This window comes from Ochotona curzoniae, unplaced genomic scaffold (genome assembly GCF_017591425.1).
Source record: "Ochotona curzoniae isolate NIBS_2020 unplaced genomic scaffold, NIBS_Ocur_1.0 patch4, whole genome shotgun sequence".
Lineage (NCBI taxonomy): Eukaryota > Metazoa > Chordata > Mammalia > Lagomorpha > Ochotonidae > Ochotona > Ochotona curzoniae.
Window position 1 is genome coordinate 207518 of NW_024466972.1, and position 26078 is coordinate 233595.

The 26078-nt window shown below is 34.6% G+C and overlaps 1 protein-coding gene across 34 annotated transcripts in view; it reads right to left on the bottom strand.

The window, feature by feature from the left end:
* The window catches only part of LOC121167605 (regulating synaptic membrane exocytosis protein 2), a 471939-nt gene that overhangs the window by 197717 nt on the left and 248144 nt on the right, over positions 1–26078 (bottom strand). For 29 of the 34 annotated variants that reach the window (XM_040997128.1, XM_040997111.1, XM_040997118.1 and 26 more), the window contains 3 exons: positions 19323–19453; positions 13879–14050; positions 11028–11181 (listed from right to left, as the gene is read on the bottom strand). In XM_040997128.1, the coding sequence (XP_040853062.1) occupies positions 11028–11181; positions 13879–14050; positions 19323–19453 (457 nt within the window). Of the gene's footprint in view, positions 1–11027; positions 11182–13878; positions 14051–19322; positions 19454–22711; positions 22760–26078 lie in introns of all 34 variants that reach the window. The other 5 variants (XM_040997123.1, XM_040997112.1, XM_040997142.1 and 2 more) reach the window with 1 other exon arrangement.

Sequence of the window (26078 nt, forward strand, 5' to 3'; positions counted from 1 at the left end):
TTAAATGTGCTATCTGTATCTTCTTAGTTTAAATAGAGATTTTATATTTTAGCTTCCTCATTTAATAAATGTATAACTAGGAGACAAAGGTGTGGTATTGCACTGACCAGTTAACCCAGTAGCAGTCAGGGAGCCACAATCTGAACTCGACCAGAGGACAGAACTCCAACAGCACCAGGTGGGAAGTGGAGTTCACTAGGAGACCAGCAGGTGAACACTGGCAAAGAATTACCTATCCTGGTGAATTGTTTGATTCCACCAAGAGCAAAGACAAAGCAACAAACCCAAACAGGCTGTGCAGGAACAGGGTGAATTTCATAGCCCAGACCCCCACCAGAGCTGCATTGGATGCCATTTTATGTAGGGAGGCAAAGGCTACGGGACAGGACTATGCACGCACCAAGCTGAAGCAAACTCATTTCCAGCTCAGGGCATTGCACCAACGTGGCATCCTGCAGTTTCCACTCAAAAGTCAAAATAGATCCAGGTAGTACTGAGACCTACAGACCAGCAGATCCAGAACACCACCAGTGGCACATCAGTTCCATTTTGTACAGTGTGGCAAAGTCTGAGATTACAGACAACAATAAGCTGCACATGTGCTGAGCTGCAAGTGAACTCACTTCCAGCTCAGTGTATTGCACTGGTCCCATAGGGAAAATAATACCTATGGGCCAAAATAGGTCAGGGTGGCCCTCAGACCCAACAGGGCCAACATGCTCCAGGAAAATCAGCATCAACAACAGAGTTATTTTGGACACCTGGTGTCTCCCTAATCCTGGAAACTGCTCGAACCCAAAGTGGAAGAAAGTTTGTACAGACAACAGTGCAGCCACAGCAAGCGATCACATGTGGTGGCGAGTGGTGAGCCAGGAACTGGGGCTGTGGAGACCATGCTGGAAGTCTAGCAGAAGAACCCAGGACTGAAACTTGCTATAAGTCAAAAGAAAACTTCAAAATAATCCCTATTGGAATAAAAGTTTCTATCTTTTCAAGTTTTCAAATGTATGGGTATTTTATTTAAACTGAAAATACTAACATAATATTGGAGAAAAAATTTGTATTATACCAGTTCTTTGAAATTTGTTTTAAAATAAATTATGCAATTGTATTTACCCATGTAAACTTTTCATGAATGTAACTGTGAGTTTGTCAATTGAGTGGTTTTTTCCTTGACTGTGAAATTAAGTTTGTTAAACTTGTTTTATTTTATATCATGCCTACATTTTTATTAGTTTGACTTACTAATAATTGAGAATTACACTGGGATCTCCTTCAACAACAATAAATTTGTTACTTTTTTTCTATAGTGTTAGTCTTAAATATACTGAATTTATCTCATTTGAGATACACTAATTTAAAATTATTTCACTACATATTATGAGTTTACAAACTGATATGAACAAAACTGGTAAAGGATATCTACAAAATTGGAAAGCTAACATTACACTTAACTAGAAAATTATGAAATACGGTTTCTCCCTACGACAAAGAACAAATAACAGATGTTCATTCAAAGGCTGGACCTTCTTCTTAACATGGTACAGTAGCTCTGAGGTGAGGCAACACAGTAAAAAAAGGAAGACACAGATACTCTGGAGGAGTAATAGATGAGTTAAACAAAACTGCAGGATACATACTATTGTCAAAATAACTTGGGAAATAACAGTCAACAATTGGAGAACTACTTGAAAGCCAGTGTCATTTTTATGAAACCATCCAAACTCACAAACACTGGAACACACCTAACACAAAAGGTGCAAAGCACAGACATGTAAATTTCAAAACGATATAACTACAAAGTGGGTCACTTAAAAAGTAACTTCATTGCCTCACAGTTCTGGCAACTCCAAACGCAAAATCAGCTGTTTGGAGGGCCATTTTCTTTTTGATGGTCCTATGAGAAGACTTGTGTAAAACACTTCAACCTTCAGGTATTTTCCAAATATACTTATTCTTTCTTTGCTTGTAGATGGCACTATTCCAGTCATGTGAACATCTTCATGTGAAACATCTCTTTCCCCACCCCGTCCAGTAGCTAGAATAAATTTATTAAACAAAATAAATTCACAGAAAATGGCCAACTGCCAGCGTGTAAGTGTAATAAACACCAAGCAGTGATCCCATGCTTCGGCAGCCTGGGTCTTATACAATTTACAGTGTTGGGTTTGGGAGGTGTGGAGGAGTTTGACAGAGCTGAAGTGGCTTTCCTTGGACTTTTCAAACTTAATGGAGATTCCTCTCTGGGCCTCACTGATAAAGGTAAACATGTGAGGATCTGTACAATGGAGGCAATTATACCGTGAAGGGGGGATACATCACAGGATGCATCTCTACTTCTGAATAAAGAATGGACACCAATTAAACTGCTAAATATACCTTGACACTAGAATGCTGGACTTTATACCACTGTCTATACCTATAATGTCAGGATACACTGAAATAGAAGAATGAAGGACTTGTGACTGTTGTTGAGGTACTAACTATGGTTACAACAGCAGGGAAAGCAGTGAGGGTGGAGGGGCAGAAGGGAAAATCCCTGAACCTAAGGAATTCTATCATGGAAAATGAAAAATTAAAAAAAGAAAAAGAGAGGAATGCAGAAGGTGGGGAGAGAAACAATACAAGGCACAGGTTTTTGGATACATGGGCAATGGTCACTGGGGGAAGACTGGCTCTGTTTACAGTCTATGAACTATTAATGGCTGAGGAACTAGAACGGCTAAGGCTTGTGTCCTTCGTCAATCCTGACTCTGAGTACAGATAGGGAGATGGAGTGGTTTTGTTTTTGTTTTGTCCTAGCTACTACCTGTTGATACAGGACATCTATGTGGTGTGTAGTACCTATACTCTGCATCAAATGTACTTGCGTGTTTCCCTTGGGATGGCTTGGGATTTCTTTATATAATTTTTCCTCTATCACTCTCTGTCCCTGTGTTCTCTCACAATTTAGTAATGTTTAATCTTTATAATAACTTTTATTCCAAATCTGTAATAGTACTACAGCACTAAGCACTTCAGCTTCCTGATTAAACCTTAAATTAGTCAGGATGATGTGGGGCATTTGGCATAGTGATTGTAAGGTTACAACACTTCTCAGAACACTTACACCCCACATAAGAACACTAATATTTGGGTTCTGACTCTGTTTTCAATTCCAGATTCCTGATAATAAACACCCCAGGAGGCAAAGTGACAGCTGAAATGTTTGCATCCCTGCCATGTGGGATCTGGCTGGAGTTTCAGGCTCCTGGCTTTGCTCTAGACCAGCAATTTTCTTTTGCTTTTGTTAGGTTCCCTCTCTTCATTTCTCTCTCTCTTGTAAGTAAATTTTTAAAAATCCTATATGTGTTTATTTTCTTGTCCCGGATGAAAGTCAAAGTTTCAATTTTATTAATTTTCCTTTCTTTATGGATAACAATATCTCTCCATTTCATTCACTAAATTCTCTCATCCCTTCTCATCTAACATGTTGCTTCAGATCCAAGAGTCTTAGATAAGAACGCTGGCTTCAAGGCACTCTACCTAATTTCTTTGCTTGATTCATTCCCTGCCAGTTGCACATGGCATGAAACACGTTAAATGCTAAAATCTGACAAAGGAAATTTTTCATCCTTGTCTTCATAAGAGACTTTCCAGTTATTCTTTTTTTTCTTTTCGAATGATTTTTACCTATAAAAGTCTGATTTCAGAAAATAAAACACAATATTGTGTGCCTACCCTTTATATAGACATGTTCTGAAAGACTAGTATTCTCATTCCTACTTAAAGCAACATAGATGGAGGGCTGAATAAATGATGCATCTCCTTCACACAGGGTTTTTCTTTTTCTTCATGACAACTGAGTGCTCTTCATGTGGCTATGTGAACTTAAATAAGAACTTACATGATACTAACAACAAAACCTTCTCTCCATAAGTTCACAATATTTGGCTTCTTTCAGTTGTTTCTGACTGAAGCATTTCATCCTGCACTTCAATCAAGTACTGCCCTTTATTTTTAACATATGAAATCATTTAAGGCATTGTTGTTGGCAAATTTTTCAATGTCTACACTTCTGTAAGTTTTTTGAGGGTGGATTTTTGAATTAACTGTATTGTTGACTTTTTTTTTTTTTTTACAAATTTTATATTCATTTTTTTCTAACAGATTTTCTCAAATGCAGACAAGAACAATATACAATCCAGGGCTGTTGATGGCTTTCTTTTTCTTCTAGAAACCAAATGTGCATGCTGTCAGAAATAACTTGGGCTTTGGCTTCACTTCTGGATTTCTTCCTTTTGTCATGGGACATCTCTCCTGTTCTGAGTTTCCACTGGAGTTCATGTTGTCAACATCTCTCAAAAACACATGGCACCCTGAAACAGCCTATCTTTTCAAGGACTGATTCAGCTGCTTTCTCTGAAAGTTCTGACACTTCACTTAGTGGCTTTTTAACACTGATATTAAGGCTTCATTTTCACTTGTTTTACTTTCAGAAATGTTCAAATTTGTTTTTATTTCTTCTCCTTGAATAATTAAAGGAATGGATGATGCACAGTCCTTGGAGAATTGCTTTTCATCTATATGTAGCAATGTTAGGTACATCATGAAGGTCTTCATCTTCCTCATCCCCAACTAGCCTAACACTTAAGATGTCACTATTACCAGGACAATCAAACACTTCAGTTGGATCACGTTTTTGACTTGTTAGCTTCACCTTAGGAGTCTTGTCCTTTAGAAAATGTTCTTTCAATATATCATACTGTAAGCCACCAGCAGGCTAACCCTTAACCATGTAGGACAAGGCTACTCTACACCAAGTCACTCATATCCCTCTAACTTTATAATCATTTGGCATCTACTCATCAATTTCTAAGAAGCTACCAGATAGGACTGGAACTGTATTAAATTTATAACTCAAACAGGAGAAAGCAATAATTAAGCAGACATTCCAATACTGGATGCAGGCATCCCAAAAAGAAACTTACCAGTTGTCTACATGTTCTTGAATACACCTTAACAAAATGTTCTTTTATATCCTGTAGTAATTTGACATAAGGCTTGTTAGATTTATTCCTAGGTATTTGATATTATTTGTTGCTGTTTTAAGCTAACTTTGTTACTGATGTGTAGAAATGCAATTGATTTTGATATATTATATATCTAGCCATCTTGGTACCCTATAGTTTATCTACATTCTTTGCAGAGTTCAAGGGAAATTATTCCATCACCTGCAAATAATGATAGTTGTATTTCTTCTTTTGAATCCTTAATGTTTCTAAGGTCTCCCACATGAGTGACAAGGGCACAAGTAGCTGGGTCATCGTTCTTTGCTTTTCCTGGCACAAGAGAAGAGAGCCAGATCGAAAGGACAGGGCCCAGAACTCAATTCAGTGCTCATAATATTACTGGTGTTGCAGGTGGTGGCTTAACCTCTGCTCACAACACGGATCCCATAGAAATTCCTTGAGGTGGTAAGCTGGAGCAATTTTGTAATTCAACTCATAGGTTTTATTTTCTTTGTAATTACTATCCTTTAATGCATAATACTGAGAGGTTTTCAAAAATCGGTTTTAACTATTGTGTCCGTTTCTGTAAGACAAATGTATCTCGATTGGAAATATTAGCCTGCCTCAGTATATTTCAATCTATTGTGTAGCTTCTGACTTGGTTTTTTGTTTTGTTATTAATTACATTCTGATCTTTCCAAAACTTTTATTTTAAAAAAGCTGATAAAGCTAAACAAATTTTAAAAAATGTTTTCCAATTAAAATCAAGTAATGACCAATTAAAAATGCATCATTAGTTTAGAACATCTTCCCATATATTCTGTGAGTGTGTGAAATTAAATTCTATGGCTCATAGCAAAAATAAAACTAACTTTAATCCATTCTTCTTGGTAGATTTGACAAAACTGCCAAAATTATGGATGGAATTATAAACATCATAGTTTCAGTTATGTTTTAAGTCAAAGGCTTCACATTTTAATATCAACACCCCATGAGTTTAAAAAAAATTTATGTTAGTTCCATTCATATGAAAATTTTGGAGACAGTGTGCATAAAGCATTACTTGTAGTAAAATAGAGTTCAGTGATGGAATAGTGCCACATTAAGAGACAATATTAGACACACTGAAATAATAAATCAAATACTATAACAAGTGATTTTTAACACCAAAATAATTGAAATAGGAAGTATTTGAAATAGGAAATATTGAAAATGTTCATTAGGAAAATAGGATAAACCACTGAGGTATTGGCTAGGAACTTTACATATGCACAAAAGTAAAACAAAGCACAAAACAACAAACCAATTAATGTGCATATGAATACATGCATTAAACATTTCACATGCTAAAATTTACCTGCATTATATGAACATAATACTTTATCTGGAAAAAAATGTTAAAGTAGTGTCAAAAATAGATTTAAAAATCTTTATATGTGATAGTAGTAGTGACATGTAATTACTGCCCTATATTTAAGAATACATAGTTTGATATTTTTACATTAAAGCATAAAAGTTATTCTGTCAGAAAAATATATGAAAGGAAAACAAAACAGCAGATTAAAATTATAAATTAAATTCATTAAAACTTCAACTAAATGTAAAAATAATACCCAAGGAGCAGAAATTAGTACGAGAAGATACATAAAACTAAAAATTAAAAATAGGCTGCAGCGTAACGATGTTGTCAAGTCTATCTTATAACACATATGAATTACAAAGCAATGTTCTTAAAAATTTAACATGTTATAAGCAACTGATGAGCATAAATTTTAAAAAAATTTTAAAGATGCACTATTCTTTTTAGAATTCATAATTTCTACAAGAAGCATACCATAAAACCAAATTCTTTTTAGGCTAAGGCAAACTTTGAAAAACCATACAGAAAAAAAAAGGTTTTGATAGTCTAACCTGTAAAATGATCATAATTATGGAGATATAAATTAGATTTTCCTATTAACAAAGAGCAAAGTTTGAAAAGATAGTAAAATATTAAGTAATTTTCACATTGAAGAATGAGTAAATTACCATCAGAGTGTACATTTTAAATCTAAAGGAATATTTGTACTAGCAACCCAGCAAGCATACCACATAGTGACATGAATCAATAAATTAAAGAAAATAATATGCTTACCAATTATAATTAAAGCTTATTTCCTAATATTCAATTTTAAAATTTGAGGGAAGCATTCTGAAGAAGTAGAGAAGTAGATTTTTGGCATTATCCTGCACAGTCCTATATTTACCTTATAATATCTTTGTTGACAATAAATTTAAAATACTCACTTTTTATTTATTTTTTTTTAATACTCACTTTTTAAAAAATGTGCTGATACATTTCATTAATTATCTTTCCAGTGCTTTCATATGGAGTTTAGATAAGTACTCATTTAGATTTTCCTAGACCTCCATCCATTAAATTTCTTACAATAATTTATAAAAGCTGAATCTCAAGGTGTTATACTAGTAAAATATTAACAACCATTTCTCTGGAAAAAATAAAACCTGAATTTGTAGCATTTGCCAATTTCCATAGTATAGTAATTCAACATTATGAATCTCAGAGTACCAATGTAATGTAATAAAACTTAGAGAAATGTATGTATATAACTTGCTTCTGTTCCAGTATACCATAAAAGAATTATTGACCAAATTAAAATTAAATTATAATGAGATGATATGATCCCAGTGAAAAATAAAAATATAAAAAAAGGACTAGTAATGCTTCAAATTTTAAAATTACTTATTATATCACAAAGTGAAGAAAAAATTTGAGGGTTGTAATAATGAAAAAATATCACTTCTCAAAAAAACATATGAAGTAAAAGAAGAGTTTTAAGAGTTAGGAAAGCATTCCTTAACAAGAACACAAAATATGCAAACATGTTTTTAAAATCATATAGTCAATAGCATACCTGTAAGTTACTGAAAAGAGAACATTGTGATATGAAGAGGTGATTACAAAGTATGCAGCCAAAATTTGCAGGAAACAGTATGACAGAGGGGTGTTACAAGTGAATAAATATAAATGTCATGTTACTTTTTAAGCAGACTTAGTAACTACGGTACATAGAGTTCTAAATCATTCACCATTTCCTTAAGCAAAAAGATAGAACAAAGACATAGCTATTGCTAATTAATGTGAAAATCAGAAGTTGTCCATGTCATTTTCTTTTCATAACATTTTCCCTAAAAAACATCTACTTGGAAAAAGAACACAAAGGTAAATCATTAGGACGACCACTAATAAGATACAATTCACCAGTACAAGTTTTACTGCAAGATTAGAACAAAATATTTAATGAATTTGAGATTATTTGAAAGATTATTGTATTTCTAAAACCTGTGAAAATGACATCAGTACATTTAATACAGAATAAAAGAAGAAAATACATTGCTTTAGTTCTTTGTCAAAAGATATTACAAAGCATCTAATATTTTACTTCTAAAAATGAGATAGGGTCAGTATCAGCATTTTCTATGAAGGCCAAAGATTCTTTGCAATTTTTAAAAATTAAAATTCTATGTTAGTGATGGAAAGATTAACAATTATTAAAGGAGTTATTTAAGTAAGAATAAAAGATTAGGCACCAAATGCTTTGATGTATTAAAATTATTCTTCACAAAGGGATTTTAATCATATACATATTTGCAGATGACAGATATTTAGAACAACATATACCAGCACAATGTACTAAACTATATTTGCAGTGTGATGGTAAACTCTATTTGAAGTTATTTAGAGATTTGTTTGTGAAGGGAAACAAGGAATTACTCACATATGATGCTCTTCACACATTGTAATTATTATGGTCAGCCCACTAAGAACCAATAATGTAAACAAGTAAACAAATAGAATACGGCCATGCCTTTTCCACTTGTTTTTCACAGGCTTTTTATTTCTTTATCTAATATTTGTTATCCTTAATGTCCTCCAATTTCAAAATGTATAATGCTTCCACAAAGTTAGGTCAACATCTTTAGAATTATTTTGATACATACAACATTCTTATTTTGTCACATTAATAACACTGATATAATCACATGCATGCACTTAAAAGTGTAAGAAAATACTTAACTTTTTCCATTTTCATAAGCGTCTTGAAGTACCCTGATATTTAATTTAATTGTATTGGTCATTCAAAGCTGATACTCAAAGCTACCTGAATCCTATATCAAAAATATTGCTTAAAATAATACTTTCAAGGTATATCCATTTTATGGCAAAGGACAGGTTTTTATTTTTCCTATTCCTGAGCAGTAAGCCAATTCCAAAAATACAAATATGCTTTCCCTAGTCTATGGGAACTACAACACAGAATACAAAATAAATATAATCCCTATGAGTGAGACTGATATTTTCAGACTTGATTATTATTTACTGTGAGGCCATTATTATTCCTTGGGAAAATTTAGTGTAATTAATAACTAAGTAACAAGAAGAATCAGTTCGGGGGGGGGGAAGAAAAGCTAAAAGTTAAATTAATTGCATGAAAATTCATAACACATACATTCACTGAGGAAGTACTCTATTTGCACTATCCTTCACATATACTGTTACTTATCAACTAGGGGAAAAACAGAAACTAGGAGTGGATATAAAAGCTTCATGCATTAGGAGTCCAAACCTGCTCTGTATCACAACAACCCAAAGCAGTGGAGAATGGGAAAATTCTTTGGGAAAGGTAAGATTGACTTGCACCTCTACACTATGAACTATTACTACTGTAGCAATGGCTTCTAGTAGGTTACAACACACATTAGTCACTTTCATGTAACAAGCCATTATCCTGCTTTGTGGACCTTGTGAAATTTTGTTGAACAGAGGATAGCAGCCACGACAAAAGCATCAGTTCTGATAAAACTCATTCTAATATAAAAACTACAACAAAAATATTGTAATGGCATTTGAAAGAAGAGATGGATGAGTGTTGATGTGTGGAGGCTGGAAACAGGAGTGCTGCAAAATTAGTTTCAATTAGTACAAATTACCCACATATTTGATTATTGACAGAAAATACAATTCCAAGTATTTTTGAAACCTTGAATGCAATTTTCCCAGTTTTCCTGACTGCCATACATCACTCTGTCCTACCTCTCTACTCATCAAGCAGCCTTTTGATACATGATTTATTTTCCTATACAGTAGGAAGGTAATGATATATTTAGTCAGTAGCTACTTATTATAGTATCAAGTGTATTCCTGATGATTAATAAATGATAGGGAATTCATGACTATAAATGTACACATTTAAAGTCTTGTTACTGTACACCATTATTAAAATACACAAATAATTTTATACTGTAACCTGGAATATGTTGACTTCGTTAACAAAAGCGGCAAGCATCTACTTCAGCTTTTGATTACAGATTCATAAGCAAAAATCTCAAACCTTAAACTGTAGATTCACAGAACCAAAAATAACACTTTTCATTCTCCAAACATTTCTGACTTTATTCTGATTTTCTCCAGATTGATCTAATTTTGCTTCAAAATTAAGATGATACTCAAGTCTCATCCAAAATGCAAACATTTTAACAAAACCACTTTACATTACTTAATTCTTATAAACTCTGTATAAAATAGGCATTTTCATTTCCATTTCATAAATAAACAAAATAAGGCATAAGATATAATCTGCTCAAGCCATACAGTTCCAATGTAAAAAAAAAAAACCACTATGGTATATTTGCTGTCCTACAAATTCATAAAATATCTGGAAAATTAAAGTATAAATCATAATTTTTGGTAGTTATAAGTCTGCTATCTGATTCTTATATTTAAAATTCTAAGTACTAGGATTTATGTATCATGTGATCTTTTAGAGTAATATCACCCAAAACACAACTGTAATGCACTTCAAAATTGTGATGAGTAAACAGTGTGAACTTATTTTAGTGAATGAAACCATTTAAATTCCTCCATAACAGCTATGAAATATTACTAACAGGTACCATTTAATATTTCAATAATATATCCAAATCCAACTCACTCAAAGTTAGAAAATGCAGTGGTGACACTTTCTGGAAACTTACTTTGCAACCTCCGCGTTGGGCTTTCCCCATGGGGCTGTCTTCGAGGCATATATGGAGAGGGGCGAGGAAGTGGCAATGAAGACACATCATGGGTCTGAAGTTTGTACCAATGTGGCTCATCATCTAATAATGCTGTTTCTAACTCAATCAAAATCTACAAGCCCAAGAGAAAAAAAGACTGTTAGATGCATCAATCAAAACAGGTTCTAAGGGTCTTGTATCTTCTATAATCGTTATAATAAGAACAATGTTAGATCAAAAACCAAATCATTTAGGGGTTGGAAAACTATCAATATGTTTCAGTAATCTCTAGATAAAATTTTCTGTAATTTCTTTGTTATCTAGTCATTTAATACCTAAGATATGCAATCTGTAGATTTTTTGACCTTTCACCTACTAGATGTTGTTAAGTTTACCATTACAGAAATAATATTTTTAGTTCTATAATAATAAAATGCATATTATTTTATAATAACTAATTTAAACTTTAAAAATCTTGAATTAGGAAAGAAAAGCTATTTTAAAGTACATACCATACATTAAGATTTCTAACAATTTGTTATTTAATTAACAGACTGCTACTAGGAAAATTTTACTCTTATATTTAATTTCACTCTTCTTATTTAACTTTTATCAATATGATACCAATGCCAAAAATGATTAAAAGAACTTATTTGTAAACACAACTAGCTCATTAGTGAATGATATCATATGAATCAGTCTGTCGTAAAACTATGGATTCAACATACGATGGTTTATGGATTTAAAAAAGAAAAGGAAAAAAAGAATCAAAAGAATGGGGTTTAATTGAGAACTATATTATGGCTTTTGTGTTAAGAATATGTTTGAACATTATAAAAGAAATCAGTCTGTATAAATAAATGACTATTTCTGTTTAAGGTATTATCCAAGTGAGAAAGTACATTTGTGTTTGCACGGATTGCTGTGTGAAAACACATTACTTTTTAGCTACAGGAAGTAAACAAGCAAAACAGCCAAGATATTATTTAGCTTCTACCAAATTCCCCCAAGTCATTTGCAACATAAGCATTTATGTCCCTTCTGTTTACACACACCACAGCACTCATTTATAATCGTAATTATTCTCTTATGGCTAACTAAGGAAGCACAAAGATGAAACAACTTGCTCAATAGTTGTGCAGGAAATTCATACATCCACACCACTAGGGCAGAATGTCTATTGCCCACAACTTTGTCATTTGGCTTCTCAAATTGTTTATAGGCTTATTTTTCAACAAGGCTTCCTATCTTGCCTTTCTCCAATTCATTATCCACATTACAATTAAAAATACTTCTCTCAAGCCCTAAAGCCATCAAATCAATCTCTTTGTAAATCAATCACTGGTTTTCCTTAGCCAAAGGAGGCATTCAAATGTCTTAATATGGTAAGGGATCTGATTTGAATTCACTGTAGTAGGCAAGTCTCATTTCTTACCATTTGCCCTTCCAATTTTAATACTATTGTACAAAAACCTCTGGCTCTTTATGTCTTTTTCCCTCTGCAGGAGTAACTTCTCTTGACATTGCTAAATTTTCTTCCTTTCCAAATACTTTGAGCATTCCTCACTTGCATGATAGTTTTACAATCCTGTTGCCTTTATCTCAATATAGCAAGCAGTTTGCGTGTTCTAGCAAAAGTGTTACTTTACTGTCTAGATTCCCAGTGGATTGCAACTTTCTTGAAGTTATATGCCTTCTTCACAGTTTAAGGCTCAGTCTCTAACACAGTGCCTGGAACACTATAGGGTTTAAAAATCAATCTATGAATAAATTTTACTACTTAACAGTGGTATAGATATATACAACACACCACATATTTACATTAAAAAAACAAAGCAGTTTTAAGCCTATGAAACGATGTCATAAAATGAAATGTAATAAAAAACAAAGCAGTTTTGAAACATAATGCAATCTTTTCAACAGCAAAATTTCCATAGTAAGAACAAAAATACAAAATTATCAGTTTTCAGAACCATTTTATATAGTGTTGATAAACTTTGAAAGCAGAAGCTATGTTTATCTTTCTTAAAGATGTATTTAATTTGGGGTCTGCTGCGGTAGTTTAGTGGCTAAAGTCCTTCTCTTGCATCCACTGGGATCCCACATGGGTGCTGGTCTTTGTCCCAACTACTCCACTTCCCATCCAGCTCCCTGCTTGAGACCTAGGAAAGCATTTAAGGACAGCCCAAAGCTTTGGGACCCTGCACCCACATGGGACACCCTGAAGAAGAAGATGCTCCTGGCTTCAGATCAGCTCAGCTCCAGCCGTTGTGGCCACTTGGGGAGTGAACCATCAGATGAAAGATCTTTCTCTCTCCTCTTTGTACAACTGATTTTCCAATGGGAAAAAAAAAGATTTATTTGCTTTTATTTTTTATTTGGCAGACTTATATAGAGAAGAAGAGACATGGAGAAATCTTGCATTTACTGGTTCACTCTCCAAATGGCCCCAACAGCTGGAGCTGAAAAGATTTTATCAAAGTCAAGAGCTGAACTGAGTTGAAGCAAGGAGCCAGGAACATCGTCTGGGTCCCTAAGGTGGGTACAGGGCCACAAGGACTTGATTCATCCTTGACTGCTTTCCTAGATCATAAACAGAACTGGGATCAATAGAGGAGCAGCCAGAACTTAAAGCGGCGTCCACATGGGATGCCAGCGCTGGCAACCAGGGAATTAACCTATTCAACACCATGCGGGCCCCAGCTGTAGCTACATTCATTAAAGAAAAAATGCTTATTTTAGAGATTTGAAATATAAAATTCCATTGACTGTCATATAAAAATAATCAGCATGACATGAACAATGTAAGTTTTCAAATAAGTTCAGATACCTCTCCTAAGAATTCACTTTCTTCCTCTCGAACTCGAGCTTGATCCCAAAGGGTTATTTCAAGCATTCGTTCCCGAAACTCTCTTCGGTGAACTGGAGAATAAATGAATGTTTGATTCCATTTAGGTTCTAATGTTTTCTTCACAGTTTTAGTTCTTCTCTTGTTTTTATCGCTATAAAAAAATAAAAGTATAAAAATTTAAATAATACATTTTTCCTAAAATTTATGAAGTTATTGCTTTTCTGGAGAGAAGTTATTAAACCACAAATGTGTTATACACTGAAATTATTATAACCCTTAAAATTACTATTAAAATTTGTAAGCTATGTAACTGCATCATACTTTATTTTCAATCACTGTCATACTTAATGACATTTCAATGAATTTTACTTTTTCTCAAAAATAGTAATTGAAAATTTTATCTTTCTTAAAACCATAATAGGACCAGACTGGAAAATAATAATTCAAATTTTGAACGTAAGGTCCCACTGGAAATCCTAATGACAGTATTTAAGCAGTAATATTACATATACCCTTAACTTACCCTGTGCAAGTCTTATTATACAAAATACGTATATACATACTCATGTCCACAGCTTTATACCCATAGTTTATCTACTCAGTAATTACTATTTGCACCTTATGAAATTACTCTTACACATAATAAATATTTGTTTATTTCACAAATACTACGTCTTTTAAAATCTTGAAAATTATATGTAAGACAGCCACTATAGTGTAAATTTGAAATGGAAGATGACCATTTGATGGGATTCTCAACTCAGAGGTTATCATACTTTCTTAGGTTGTATGCCTTCATAAACTGAACAATTTGTTATCTCATCATTTGCACATTTATTTATTAATTTCCTATAAGTATTACCAGTGGTACTGAAAAGTTACATATATTGGGAAATACATTAACATAAAAGATAAAAAATAATATGATAAGACTGTTAATTCAAGAATCTTTTTCAAGAATTTTTACATATCAGCAAAACTACCCCTCTCCAATTTGGACATCACTTCTCTAAGATATTAGGATCAATGACCAGATACAAGAAAAAGGGATAGCAACAGGAATAAACTGCAGACTCCATAGAGAACCTATTTGAATGATAACCACACAGAAAATCAACTCCAAATAGAACACAAGACAGTTCTAAGAGTGTTGGGAAACACAGGGAGGAAAGAGAATAAAGTCAAGAGTGTCTCTGAAATGGGGAAGCAAAGTAACTTTAATTGTTAATAGAGATTAGACTTGAATGTTCTAGAGACAATACATGTTTTCTGATCAAACATATTTAATACAGCAGAAAGCTTCCTTTAAATATAGGAACTGGTGGGTCTCAGGATGGGGCGTCTCATGCCTGGATCCCGGACAGCCACCATGTGCACATGGTGAGCTTTTCCCGGGCCTGCTGGGTTCCGGGGGCCACTTCCTTCGGGGTGAGTAGACCGAGGGGGGAGGTCTCTGGGACTGGGCATGTCCAGGACCCACCCGCTGCCTTCATTGGGCAGTGAATGGGATTTGGGAGGGGCGCGACCTTGGGCCTGGGAATTTAAACCTCCAGCAGCCTCCCAGCAGCTGGTGGGTCTCAGGATGGGGCGTCTCATGCCTGGATCCTGGACAGCCACCATGTGCACATGGTGAGCTGTTCCCCGGGCGGCCAGTGCGCCATTTGGTGCCAGGCTCCACCTGCTGGCCACCCGGCCGGGGAGCTCTGGGGATTTGGTTCTTTGAGTCGCTGCTTAATTAGCTCCAGGTTGAACCCATTGTGCTTCTTGGACCTGAAACAGGCAGTAACTCTTCCTTTGTAAAACTTGTAATCACTAATAATGCTGAGCACCAAATACCAGTCCATGCAGAAGCTATGGCTTGGGGCTTGTCCTGCAAAAGTAGCTCCAACAGCTGGCTAATGTGTCAACTGGTAATGGAACAGAGTAGATCAGGCACGACTGAGCAAACCTTAGCCCACAAGTAAAACTAGAAACCAGGAGGAAGCAAAGGTCATGCCGAGCTAGGCTCTTGTACCTACTGGTCTGCGTGAGCCAGGGACGCTAAGCCACAGTGTCTAAGGCAGAGTTTGGGACAGGGGAGGGGCTGTGCCAAGCTGAGTCAGAGCATCCATTGGCAGGCAAGTGATCTATGGCTGGGAATAGGCCTGGTTGGGGAGCAAAGGGGACAACCCTAGCTGGGCTGAGGTTCCCACCAAGAGGCATGTGGCCTGGAAGGGGGGCTGCATTCTGATCTGGAAACAGTTGTAGTCTCCCTTGGCACAAGTGTGGACTGGGATTGAATGCACCGAACCGGGCTGGACCCCAACACCCTCTGGTGTCCTGGAGGACCAGGGCAGATATGGGATGGACTAGACAAGGTCTCAAACCCCTACTGAGCCATGTGTGAGCCATACGTGGGTATGGACAAACTATGGCTGGGCTGGAACATCCAACAGCAAGAACCAGATTGGGTGGAAGGCCAGTCAGGAAAAGCCACAGTTCCTGCCATGACAGGAGGTGGACTGAGTAGGGTTGGCTCATGGACCCACTGGTAAGCGTGAAACCTGGCATTGGGAGAGGTTCTGATGGAGGAGCCTGGGCAACTCCTCTGGCAGGACACAGACCCGGCAGGTCAGCGCAAGAAACATGATAGGAAACAGCCCAGAAAAGGCCATGGAAAGCTACACACTGGCATACAATTGGCAGACGTGGGGGCAAGACCAGGCTGAAGCTGTCCATGTCATCCACTGGCAAATCCAGGCACCAGTGTGGGTCGACCCAGGTTCGGTCGCAACAAAGACTAGTGCACAATATGGAATGCCGAGGTGAGGTTGCCTGTACCGGAAGGGACCACAGTGCCCAACCAGCCTGAGAACAAGAAAGGAAGTGGGCAGAGCCGGCAGGGGAATAAGGGAGGGTTCCTTTGCTGGACAGCTACTTCCACAGGAGAGCATAGGCTGGGATGGGGGCAGACCAGACTAGGCAGAGCTACCACACCTGTGCGCCTCATGTGGACTAGATCAGGGAAAAGCCGGGCTCGGCGGATTATTCCTACTGGTGCAAACAAAATTAAAGTGGGCGAGGGTTGTTTGGGCTTAGACGCAGCATCAGCTGGAATCTGGGAGTGGGAGAGGCCTGGGAGGGAAATAGTGGGCTCATCCCTCTTGGGTTACCACTTCCACAGGAGGACATAAAACTAAGATAGCGGCTGGGGTGGAATGGGGTGTGGGACAGACTGGATTACTGCTACACTTACTGGCAAACCAGGGTAGGGGGCGGGCCTGGTGGGGGTTATTGTGGGTCGCTCCAACTAGGCTGCAGCTCCCACTGGTTTAGGTGAGGGCCAAGTATGTGCGGGGCAGAACCAGGCTGGACTGCAACACCCATTGGTTCCAGTGGAAGTCGAGAGTGAAAACAGAACCAACCCAGCAATTGCAACCACCAGCTGATTGGAGCGATGGACGGTGCCAGGCCCTGTACTTGTTAGCACATACAAGAAGTTTCTTTGGAGATCTTCCTAATCTAAATGCTGGACTCAGAACCCTAACGAAGAAAAGAGAGAAGACAGAACGGGTCAACCAACCATCTCAGCTATGATGGACTATGTCAATCAGTGGATTTTTCAAAGACCTCATAGTGCTTGGAGTGGCAAGATTGAGAGCGATTCATAACAGTTGCAATATCAAAACCACTTGAGCAAGAACCTCAGAGCATGCCCTACATCCAGGACCTGGGGAGGATGGGAAATTGGGTGGACCTTCTCCCTTAATACCCCCCTTTAAACATGAAGGTAACAATATGGAAAACATACTAGTATTATCCACTTTCCTGTAGCCCTTGAACTTTCTTACCCTAATTAACTATGTAAAGAATGTCAAAATAAATTTTATTAAAAAAAAAACAACTAATGATAATAAAAAAATAAAAAATAAATAAATATAGTAACTGACATGAATTTATATGCATCACATCTGTCTTAATTTGGTAGGAAGATAAATGTTCAAAGCTGTGTAGCATATTTTATTTCGAAATGGAAAAGAAGTGACATTGTGTAAAGGAATAAGTTCTGGGAATAATTATAAGTACTATGATTTTTCTCAGGTCTTTCTCTCCTCTTGCCTTTCAAAATCTTACATACTTATTTATTGTCTATTTATATCACAGTAGTGAAAGAATGAATTCTGAGACCGTATCAATAAATAAAATTCCTTCTCTGAAGTCCAAGCAGGATGCATTTAGCAGGAACTTACTAATTAAAGGATAACTTCACTGAAATCCAAAGCAGAACAAAAGAATGAGCTAGTAACTATTCTTAAAGATGAAAATAAAACCCTCAAAGTATGAGTATTCCTAAAATGGATTTCTATATTGGGTAGAAACGGGGGGAGGGAGTAATTTTGGAAGCTCCTTACAAACCCAATATATATGGTCGCAGCTTAATAAGGCAATTTAATGTTAAATGAAGCCCAAATTCACTTAAAAGAATAATGCTATAAATCTTATTTTCGCACATTAAGAAAATAGTCCTTTTATTTTCCAAAAAAAATAAATAAATCTTTGAAAAAAAATCCTTTTTTCTAGGAATCAAACTAATGCCTTCAGCATCAAATCATGCTGTAGAAGCCAAAAATTGAAAAGATGCTGCAAGCATTAAAAAACTAAGACCAATAAACATGTTACAGAGATATTTTTGATACCAACCTAATGATGTTAAAATTTTTGAATCTCTAAAAATCATTAATTTATAGAGAATGTAATTGGTTTTTTCCTGATAAAATTGAAATCTAACCTACACTTTTTCCGATTAATTTCATATTACCAGGATCTTTATTTTTATTTAGCTTAGTATAGCATCCAAATTCTTAATTTTCCATTCAAAATATAAAAGAGAAATGCACTGTAACTAAAAATTCTATATAGGACGTTATAGAAGTATGGCCTCCCATCCCTTTCCATGAAGTCTACTCAGAGACCTGAAAGAAACTGTGTAAGACTACAACCATATAATTTATGTTAATGAGAACAGAGATAAACATATGCTTGACAAAACAGTATCCATACTGAGTGGGTAACTTTCCTAAATAAGGCGATGAAACATAAAAACACACTTGCTAGTTTTATGAAACAGAAAAAATCTTGATAAGGAGAGGTAGAAATTATAGAGGAATAAGGAGGAATAAGGAATATGTTTCAGTTGACACCAAAATTGTGTTGAAAATATTTAATAAATAATCCACACATGCCTAAAATGAATATTCAAAAATATGTTAACAAACATTTAAACTTTATATAATCTCAACTATTGGTTGCCAATATTTGGTTTCTAGGAAGTTTTATGCCTATGGTTATGTTTAAAATATGCACCTTTATGATAGAGAAAAACAAACGACATAGAACTGAAGTACTCATTGTTACTGAACACTTATTTTATTTTATATACCTACCTTCTGTCTGGAAGAAAATAAATTTTAACGTAAGGATTCCTTGGCCGCCCATCTTCCCTGGAAGGGAGATCCTTTGCTCCCAAAATTGTAACTATGAGTTGGTGGCCAACCTTGTCAAACCATAGTTTTATCTGGAAAGCAATAAATATTCATCTATTAACTCAATTATACTGTTTTCATTTCCAAACTTATTGCCATTCTCTTACTAATAATAGCACATAACATAAATTTCACTTGGCAAATTATGCTTAGTTAAAAGCATGTATAATCATAACTTCAACAAATTAAAAAAAATGATTCAGACGGTCTGTTAAAGGAGCTAAATTCTTAGCTTTTCTAATTATCCTATAGCATGTGTTTATTATCATGTATATAACAATTACATTATAATTAAGGACTTTATGTACACTGATTGCTCCGTGTTTTTGCTTACATTTACAAAATGAACATCACGGTAGTTCATCTTGGACTCTCTTTTAGAATAAGTACTCAAAATTAACTAAGTTGACAATAACTTGGTTATATGACAATCAAGGGGACATTTTAAGTAAATGTTTTATGTTATTCTACAGCCAAAGACCTTATCAAAGACTGTAAGTTATGGGAATTCACTAGTAGTGTTAGTTAACAAATTATTTCAGTTTCTACTTGAAACTTTTAAGTGCATCTTTCAAAATTTTTCTTGCTTATCCATAAAGCCTCTTTCTTTTGTGAAGTAAATGCTTCACATTTCCAAAATAATAGAAGGGCATTTATGATTTTAGATAAGAATGTGAATTAACTTTCCTGTGCCATAATTAGGAACTGGAACTTCACAATAATCTGCGGAAGACATTTGATTTAAGTCATCACTCTTGCACACACAGCTTACACCCTCCTACTCCTTTGCTAGCTAATTATGAGTCAGAATCCTGAACAACCATGGCTCTAATCCACATTTTGGTTCACAACTCAACACATCACTAACCAGTATCCTAAAATTGATACTGAATCAAAAATTTAGAACTTGAAAATAACAATAATGATTATTATGATTATATATGTTACACTGGGAGTCCACTTCCAAACCTAGCATGCTTTTTTGAATGGCTTACTATAAAATGTGGGGTTTGAGAGAATAAGTAACTTTTGAGTGAGAAGAGGTAATTGACAGCTAAATAGAGCAAGTAAATTATTCCTATTTGCTTTTTTGGCCAAATTTTTCTATAGGAATAAATGTAAGAGATACATAAAATTTAAAAATCATAATTACTAATTCTTATGTTATTCCTTCTTCTCTCCTTTGTATAAAGAAAAACATGTTTTCCTAATGGAGCTTTTAAGTAAAGTGGATGCTTGAAGACTGCCTTTGAAGCTGCAGTTAATACACATCCTGCATCAATATTACTCAGTTTATTCACTGAAAATTTATAAAGTTCTTGGGTCTATCTGTCATCTACTGAATCAGAATAAGCCCTGAAAATAGATTTATAACAAATCCTACAGGTGATCCCTGCAGGCATCCAAGCTTGAAAACCACTTCTTTAGACTAAGGGATCAACAATCTGAAGAAAAAAGGTCCTCAGTATTTGAAAAGGGAGATGTTTGATAATTTGCTCAATTAACAATATTAGAATATACATTCAGTTAGGGGAATGCAAAGGAAAATTAAATTCTTCTTGCAAAAACATGAGTTAAAAAAAAACGAGATGCAGCAATGTCTCATTGTGCATGAGATGAGATGTCATAGACAATGTTATAATTACTCTACAACCTGTGACTAAGAGCAGATTAATTCTCATGATTTTTTATCTTTACTACTAATAAAGGAAACTATATTTTTCCAAGATACTTAAAATCACTTCAGAGGATATTTACATGTATACAAGACACCTTAAGGAAAAAGTTATCTTAACACACTAAAATAAAATTTTTTAATAAACTTTACAAGTAGCAAACAAATAGTATTTATAATCATGAAATGAAGTTGGTAATTATTGGAAGTAATTTTCAATCTCTGTGAGTTTTTTTTCCACAAAAAAAGGCCTGCGGAAGCTAGGAAGTGTTACTATGCCAATGCAGTGTTTTTGCTCAGTAAAAATCATGACATAAATGAGCCACACATTGGAAACCAAAAACATCACCTACTAATTTCTATTTCTCATGCAAACAGTTGTTAAGCATGGATATTCACATTTTTGTAATAATACTCCATCGCTTATTCAATTATATTTAAAACATAAATATAAAAATCAATTATTTAGGAGACAATCATATATTGTTTTTACTGATAATCTGATCAAAATTATACTTTATAATAACCTATTTTAAACTAAAGGTTTGATTATTCGACCTAGGCTTTATTTGTGGAATTGCATTGAGGTTGTAATTTTTAGTGGATCCCCAGTTTATATTATCCACAACTTTATGAATCTTTTTTCCTAACTTCTTAATAATGCTCCTAAACTGCCTATCTGTAGCTGTACAATAAATGATTAAAATAAGCCTATTGGCATCATGATGTCATTTTAACCATTTTCATATAATTATTCCAGATTTACCATATAACTCTTTTAGTTTTCCTGAGTAGAACTTGAACAGCACAAGCAGATAATGTTTATTGTAATCTTAAGTAGAATAATTTTAATTCTTCAAATTTGAACAAAATAACTATTATCTAAGACCAAAAATATTTTTTAAACATGCAGCAAAGCAAGGAAGGGATAATACTATGCTTAGGAAAGCTAGGTTGATACTATTTTACCCTACAAGGGTTTCCTAATGAAAAGAGGCAAACAACTTGTACCCAAGTATTATGGTAAAATATACTGGCATGACAAAATATATAAAGAAAGTAAACCTAGCACATTGTATCTGGATTGTGATTTGTTTTTTTCCAAAAGAATATACTTTCAAAAAGTTTAACTGTTTATGAAATATGCATAGTTGAAATAAGGTACAAATATATTTGCCAATCTCCTCAAGGAGTTACTGCTTGGAAAATGCAAGAAAATGTAGATGTTAAATGACACAATGAACGATTTAAAGAGACAGCAACCTCAGCACAACAAAAGGAAACACTGACAGCATAATTAGCTATTGCCATAAATATTCTATATATAAGTAAAATCTAAGTTAAATCTACATTAAATACCATTTCAAAACCTACTGGTTTTAGTAGTTAGATTGTCATATAACAATCACTAACAAAGATTGTCTCTTTAAATTTTTATTTTGTAGTCTAATCCCCATGCAGAATTTCCAAGCTGACTCAGAAAATGATTTGAAAGTCAATAACATGGTTTGGAGCAACAGACCAAAAAAAGTTTTCCTACTACGCATTTTCCAAAAACATACAAAGAAGGGTGTACACACAACTTTAGTTTCTATCAGGCAGACACGGCCTTTACCTGGACCCTAGGAACAAAAGGCGTTGTTCTTCTACTAAGGCTTTGGCTCTGGTAAGCAAAATTAAAGAAAAAGGCAATAAAACAAAACCAAAAAAGACACCACGCTAGAACTAAGAGACGTAAAGTAAAAACAAACACATACTAATATCCCTTAAATACAATTTCCCATTATAGTATTTATCTAAAGTAAGTATGTCAATGTAATGAATAAATTAATGTTGTCAAGTGCTAAAATACACAAACAATACAAAATGTTATGAGTTGCTTAATAAATTATTCACAGTGTAGTCAGCATAAGAATTAAGACTGAATACAAAAATGATATATTTGAGCTCAAATATTCTACAAGAATGACTGCAAGCATCACCTAAGAATCAAGAAATATCAGATTATATACTTAAGCACATTACAACCGTCCCTCAACATCCAGGGAATTGCTCCTAGTTCCACCAACCAACAGATGTTAAAGTCAGTAAGGAAAGCCCAAGACTTAACTGGGGTAATATTTGCATCTAATCCACCCACATCCTCCACATACTCTTAAACCATCTTTAGATGGCAATCCTGATGGAGAATAAATAGTTGTGACACTATATCATTTAGGTAATAATGATGAAAGTTTGTACACGTTCAGCACAGATGCAAATTTTCAAATATCTTCCCTCCTAGGTCAGTTAAATTCATGGATACAGAACCCATGGATACTGAGGGCCGTCTGTACATAGGGAAAAAAGTCCCATAAGTTAGATGAAAGCATATTATAGGATTATCAGTAAATACACACGCAAGCAAATAATTGTGCTAAATCTACAGAGTGTGTCTAAGCAAAACCTAAAAAGCATTAGCAAATTGGCTTTGAAATTTAACACACACGCACGTATACACACACACACACACACACACACACACACACACCTTGAGAAATGAAAGTGTACTGGAATGAGCTGAATTAATAAATCACTTAAGACTTTAAGAATCTACAGCAGATATAAAGATTAAATGCCATCTAATATGTAACACTTAAGACTACTTACTAACCCCGCTTATCACCAATAATATATTTCCTTGTATACATACAGTTTTTAAGAGTATTTTTCCAAGCTTTTGACAGTTTATTTCAAGTTTATTAACTCACAATTAAATAAACAATGCTAGGATAGAGTTGCTATTGTAGGTAGCTTATGCATGAAGAAACAAGACTCAAAAAAGAGATAAACTCCTGCATACATTTTTATATCTAGAGAAAATAGCTGGAAAACAGAGAAACACCTAGTTTCAATTAAATCAGTGTTTTTTTTAAGTAAAAAATTAAACAGTTTATTTTCTTTAATAACGTTTTGTCTTGATTTTTAAACTGTTTTCAAAATATACCATGACAAAAATGTTGGGCTTTCAGCAGGGTATGGCGAAGTTAAATAAAACAATAAAACGAGACATTATCTCTGAGGTTCCTCAGCATTTAATTCTGCTGTTCTCCTCAGACTTCCACTCCACGCTTCACATTTCTTAAGGATGTCCCTCTCCAATCTGCCAAATCACAAATCACTGAAGGCTTCTTTCTGCCGTAGGACTTGATCAAAATGACACAGGAGTTGTCTGAAGATAGGCACTAACAATCCAAAGGAAACCGGATGTGTAGCATGGACTATCATTCAAATATAGTTCATTTTTTTCCTTTTCCTATGAAATCCAAACCAATCTATAATCAAGTCATCTAGATTTTTGTATGGAGATATGAATGTCCTTCAAAAGGAAGTGAAAGAAAATGTTTATTTTGGTGCAAAAAATTGATAGCCTTGCATAGTTTATCGCATGATTTACATTTTCCATGAACATTTTCAGGATTCCTCTTTTTTCCAAAAGAAGAAACCAAACAGTAGAGGATGGCCCAAAGCCTTGGGACCCTGCACCTGCACGGGAGACCCAGAAGAAGCTCCTGGTTCCTAGCTTCAGATTGGCTCAGCTTTAACCATTACAGCCACTTGAAGGGTCAGTCAGTGGACAGAAGGTCTTCCTCTCTGTCTCTCCTCCTCTCTCTATATATATCTGACTTTCCAATAAAAACAAATAAATCTTTTTTTAAAAAAAAAAGACTACAAAGTAATTTTTGAATATTCAAAATTGAAAAGTAATCCTCTGAAGAAAAAGCTGCACATTTCTAGGATAATACAAAAACAGAAAAAGAAATCAAACAGTGGAACTCTGCAAAGAACAAACTGAAAAGGTGAACATACAGTCCAGGAGGCATAAAACACACCTCTTGCAGATTTCCCGCCACATGCAACAATGTCACTTCTCATAGTTCTGTGTTAGAATAATGAGCTGCCACACAACCAAGTATGGGGGTGAAAAAAATTGAATATTTTTAAAAATTCATTATGAAATGTAAATGCATACAAATTTGCATTATATGTCTAATTTTATACAAATTTATGAAATTGTACATAAATTTGTAATATATGTCTAATTTTCTACTTGCAAAATATCAGTGATTGAACTAGCATAATCCATTAGGAAAATAAAATCATATCGTATGAAAATTATCTTTGCCCTCTGGTATTGGTGATTTGTGATTATGTAAATGTGATATCAGCCTCACTAACATTTCAGCAAAAGCAAACTTACTCAAACATAAGATTTAAAAGGAAATATGAACTATAATCTCATCTTGTGATTTCCTAAGAATTTTCCCAAAGGGTGATACAGTTTTCTAACACATATAGTTTTTCTAAATTCTGTATCATTAAGACAAGTCAAACTGCCTACAGGCTGTACAGAAACACTTGAACATAAAAGGAAATAATCCCAGGATGGCATACTATTTAGATTTTCCTAGATTAAATAGAATGAGGACAAACTGAACAGATTACAAGAGAGTGCAATCCATTGTTATCTTGCTCGCTTGTATTTTAAGAAATTAACACTAAGGCAGACCTGGGGTCAGAATTTAACATATATTTTTTAAACTTGGTAAGTGTAATTTGGCTAAAACATTTTTAACTTCCTACAGTAGACACAATAAATACGAATTACAGCCATCAGCATTCATATTTGTGAGTAAGTGTAGGGCTGTGTGTGTTTAAATTACAATCATATGTTGGCAAAAATTTTGCTGTCAGTTTCATAGTATACAATAACCTTTTCAAGTCATAAGAAAATGAGAAAATAGCATATGTTTTAAATCGTAATTACATGGAAATTAAGCCAATATCACAAATCAAAAGGGTTTAGCTATACACTATCACACTTACCTTTAGAAATGAAACCTCAATTTTGTATCTCCCCAAAATATTTGACAGCCTCATCTTTTTAAAACATTCATTTTAAACATTAAGTCATTAAATCCAAAGTTTAACTAAATCCCTAT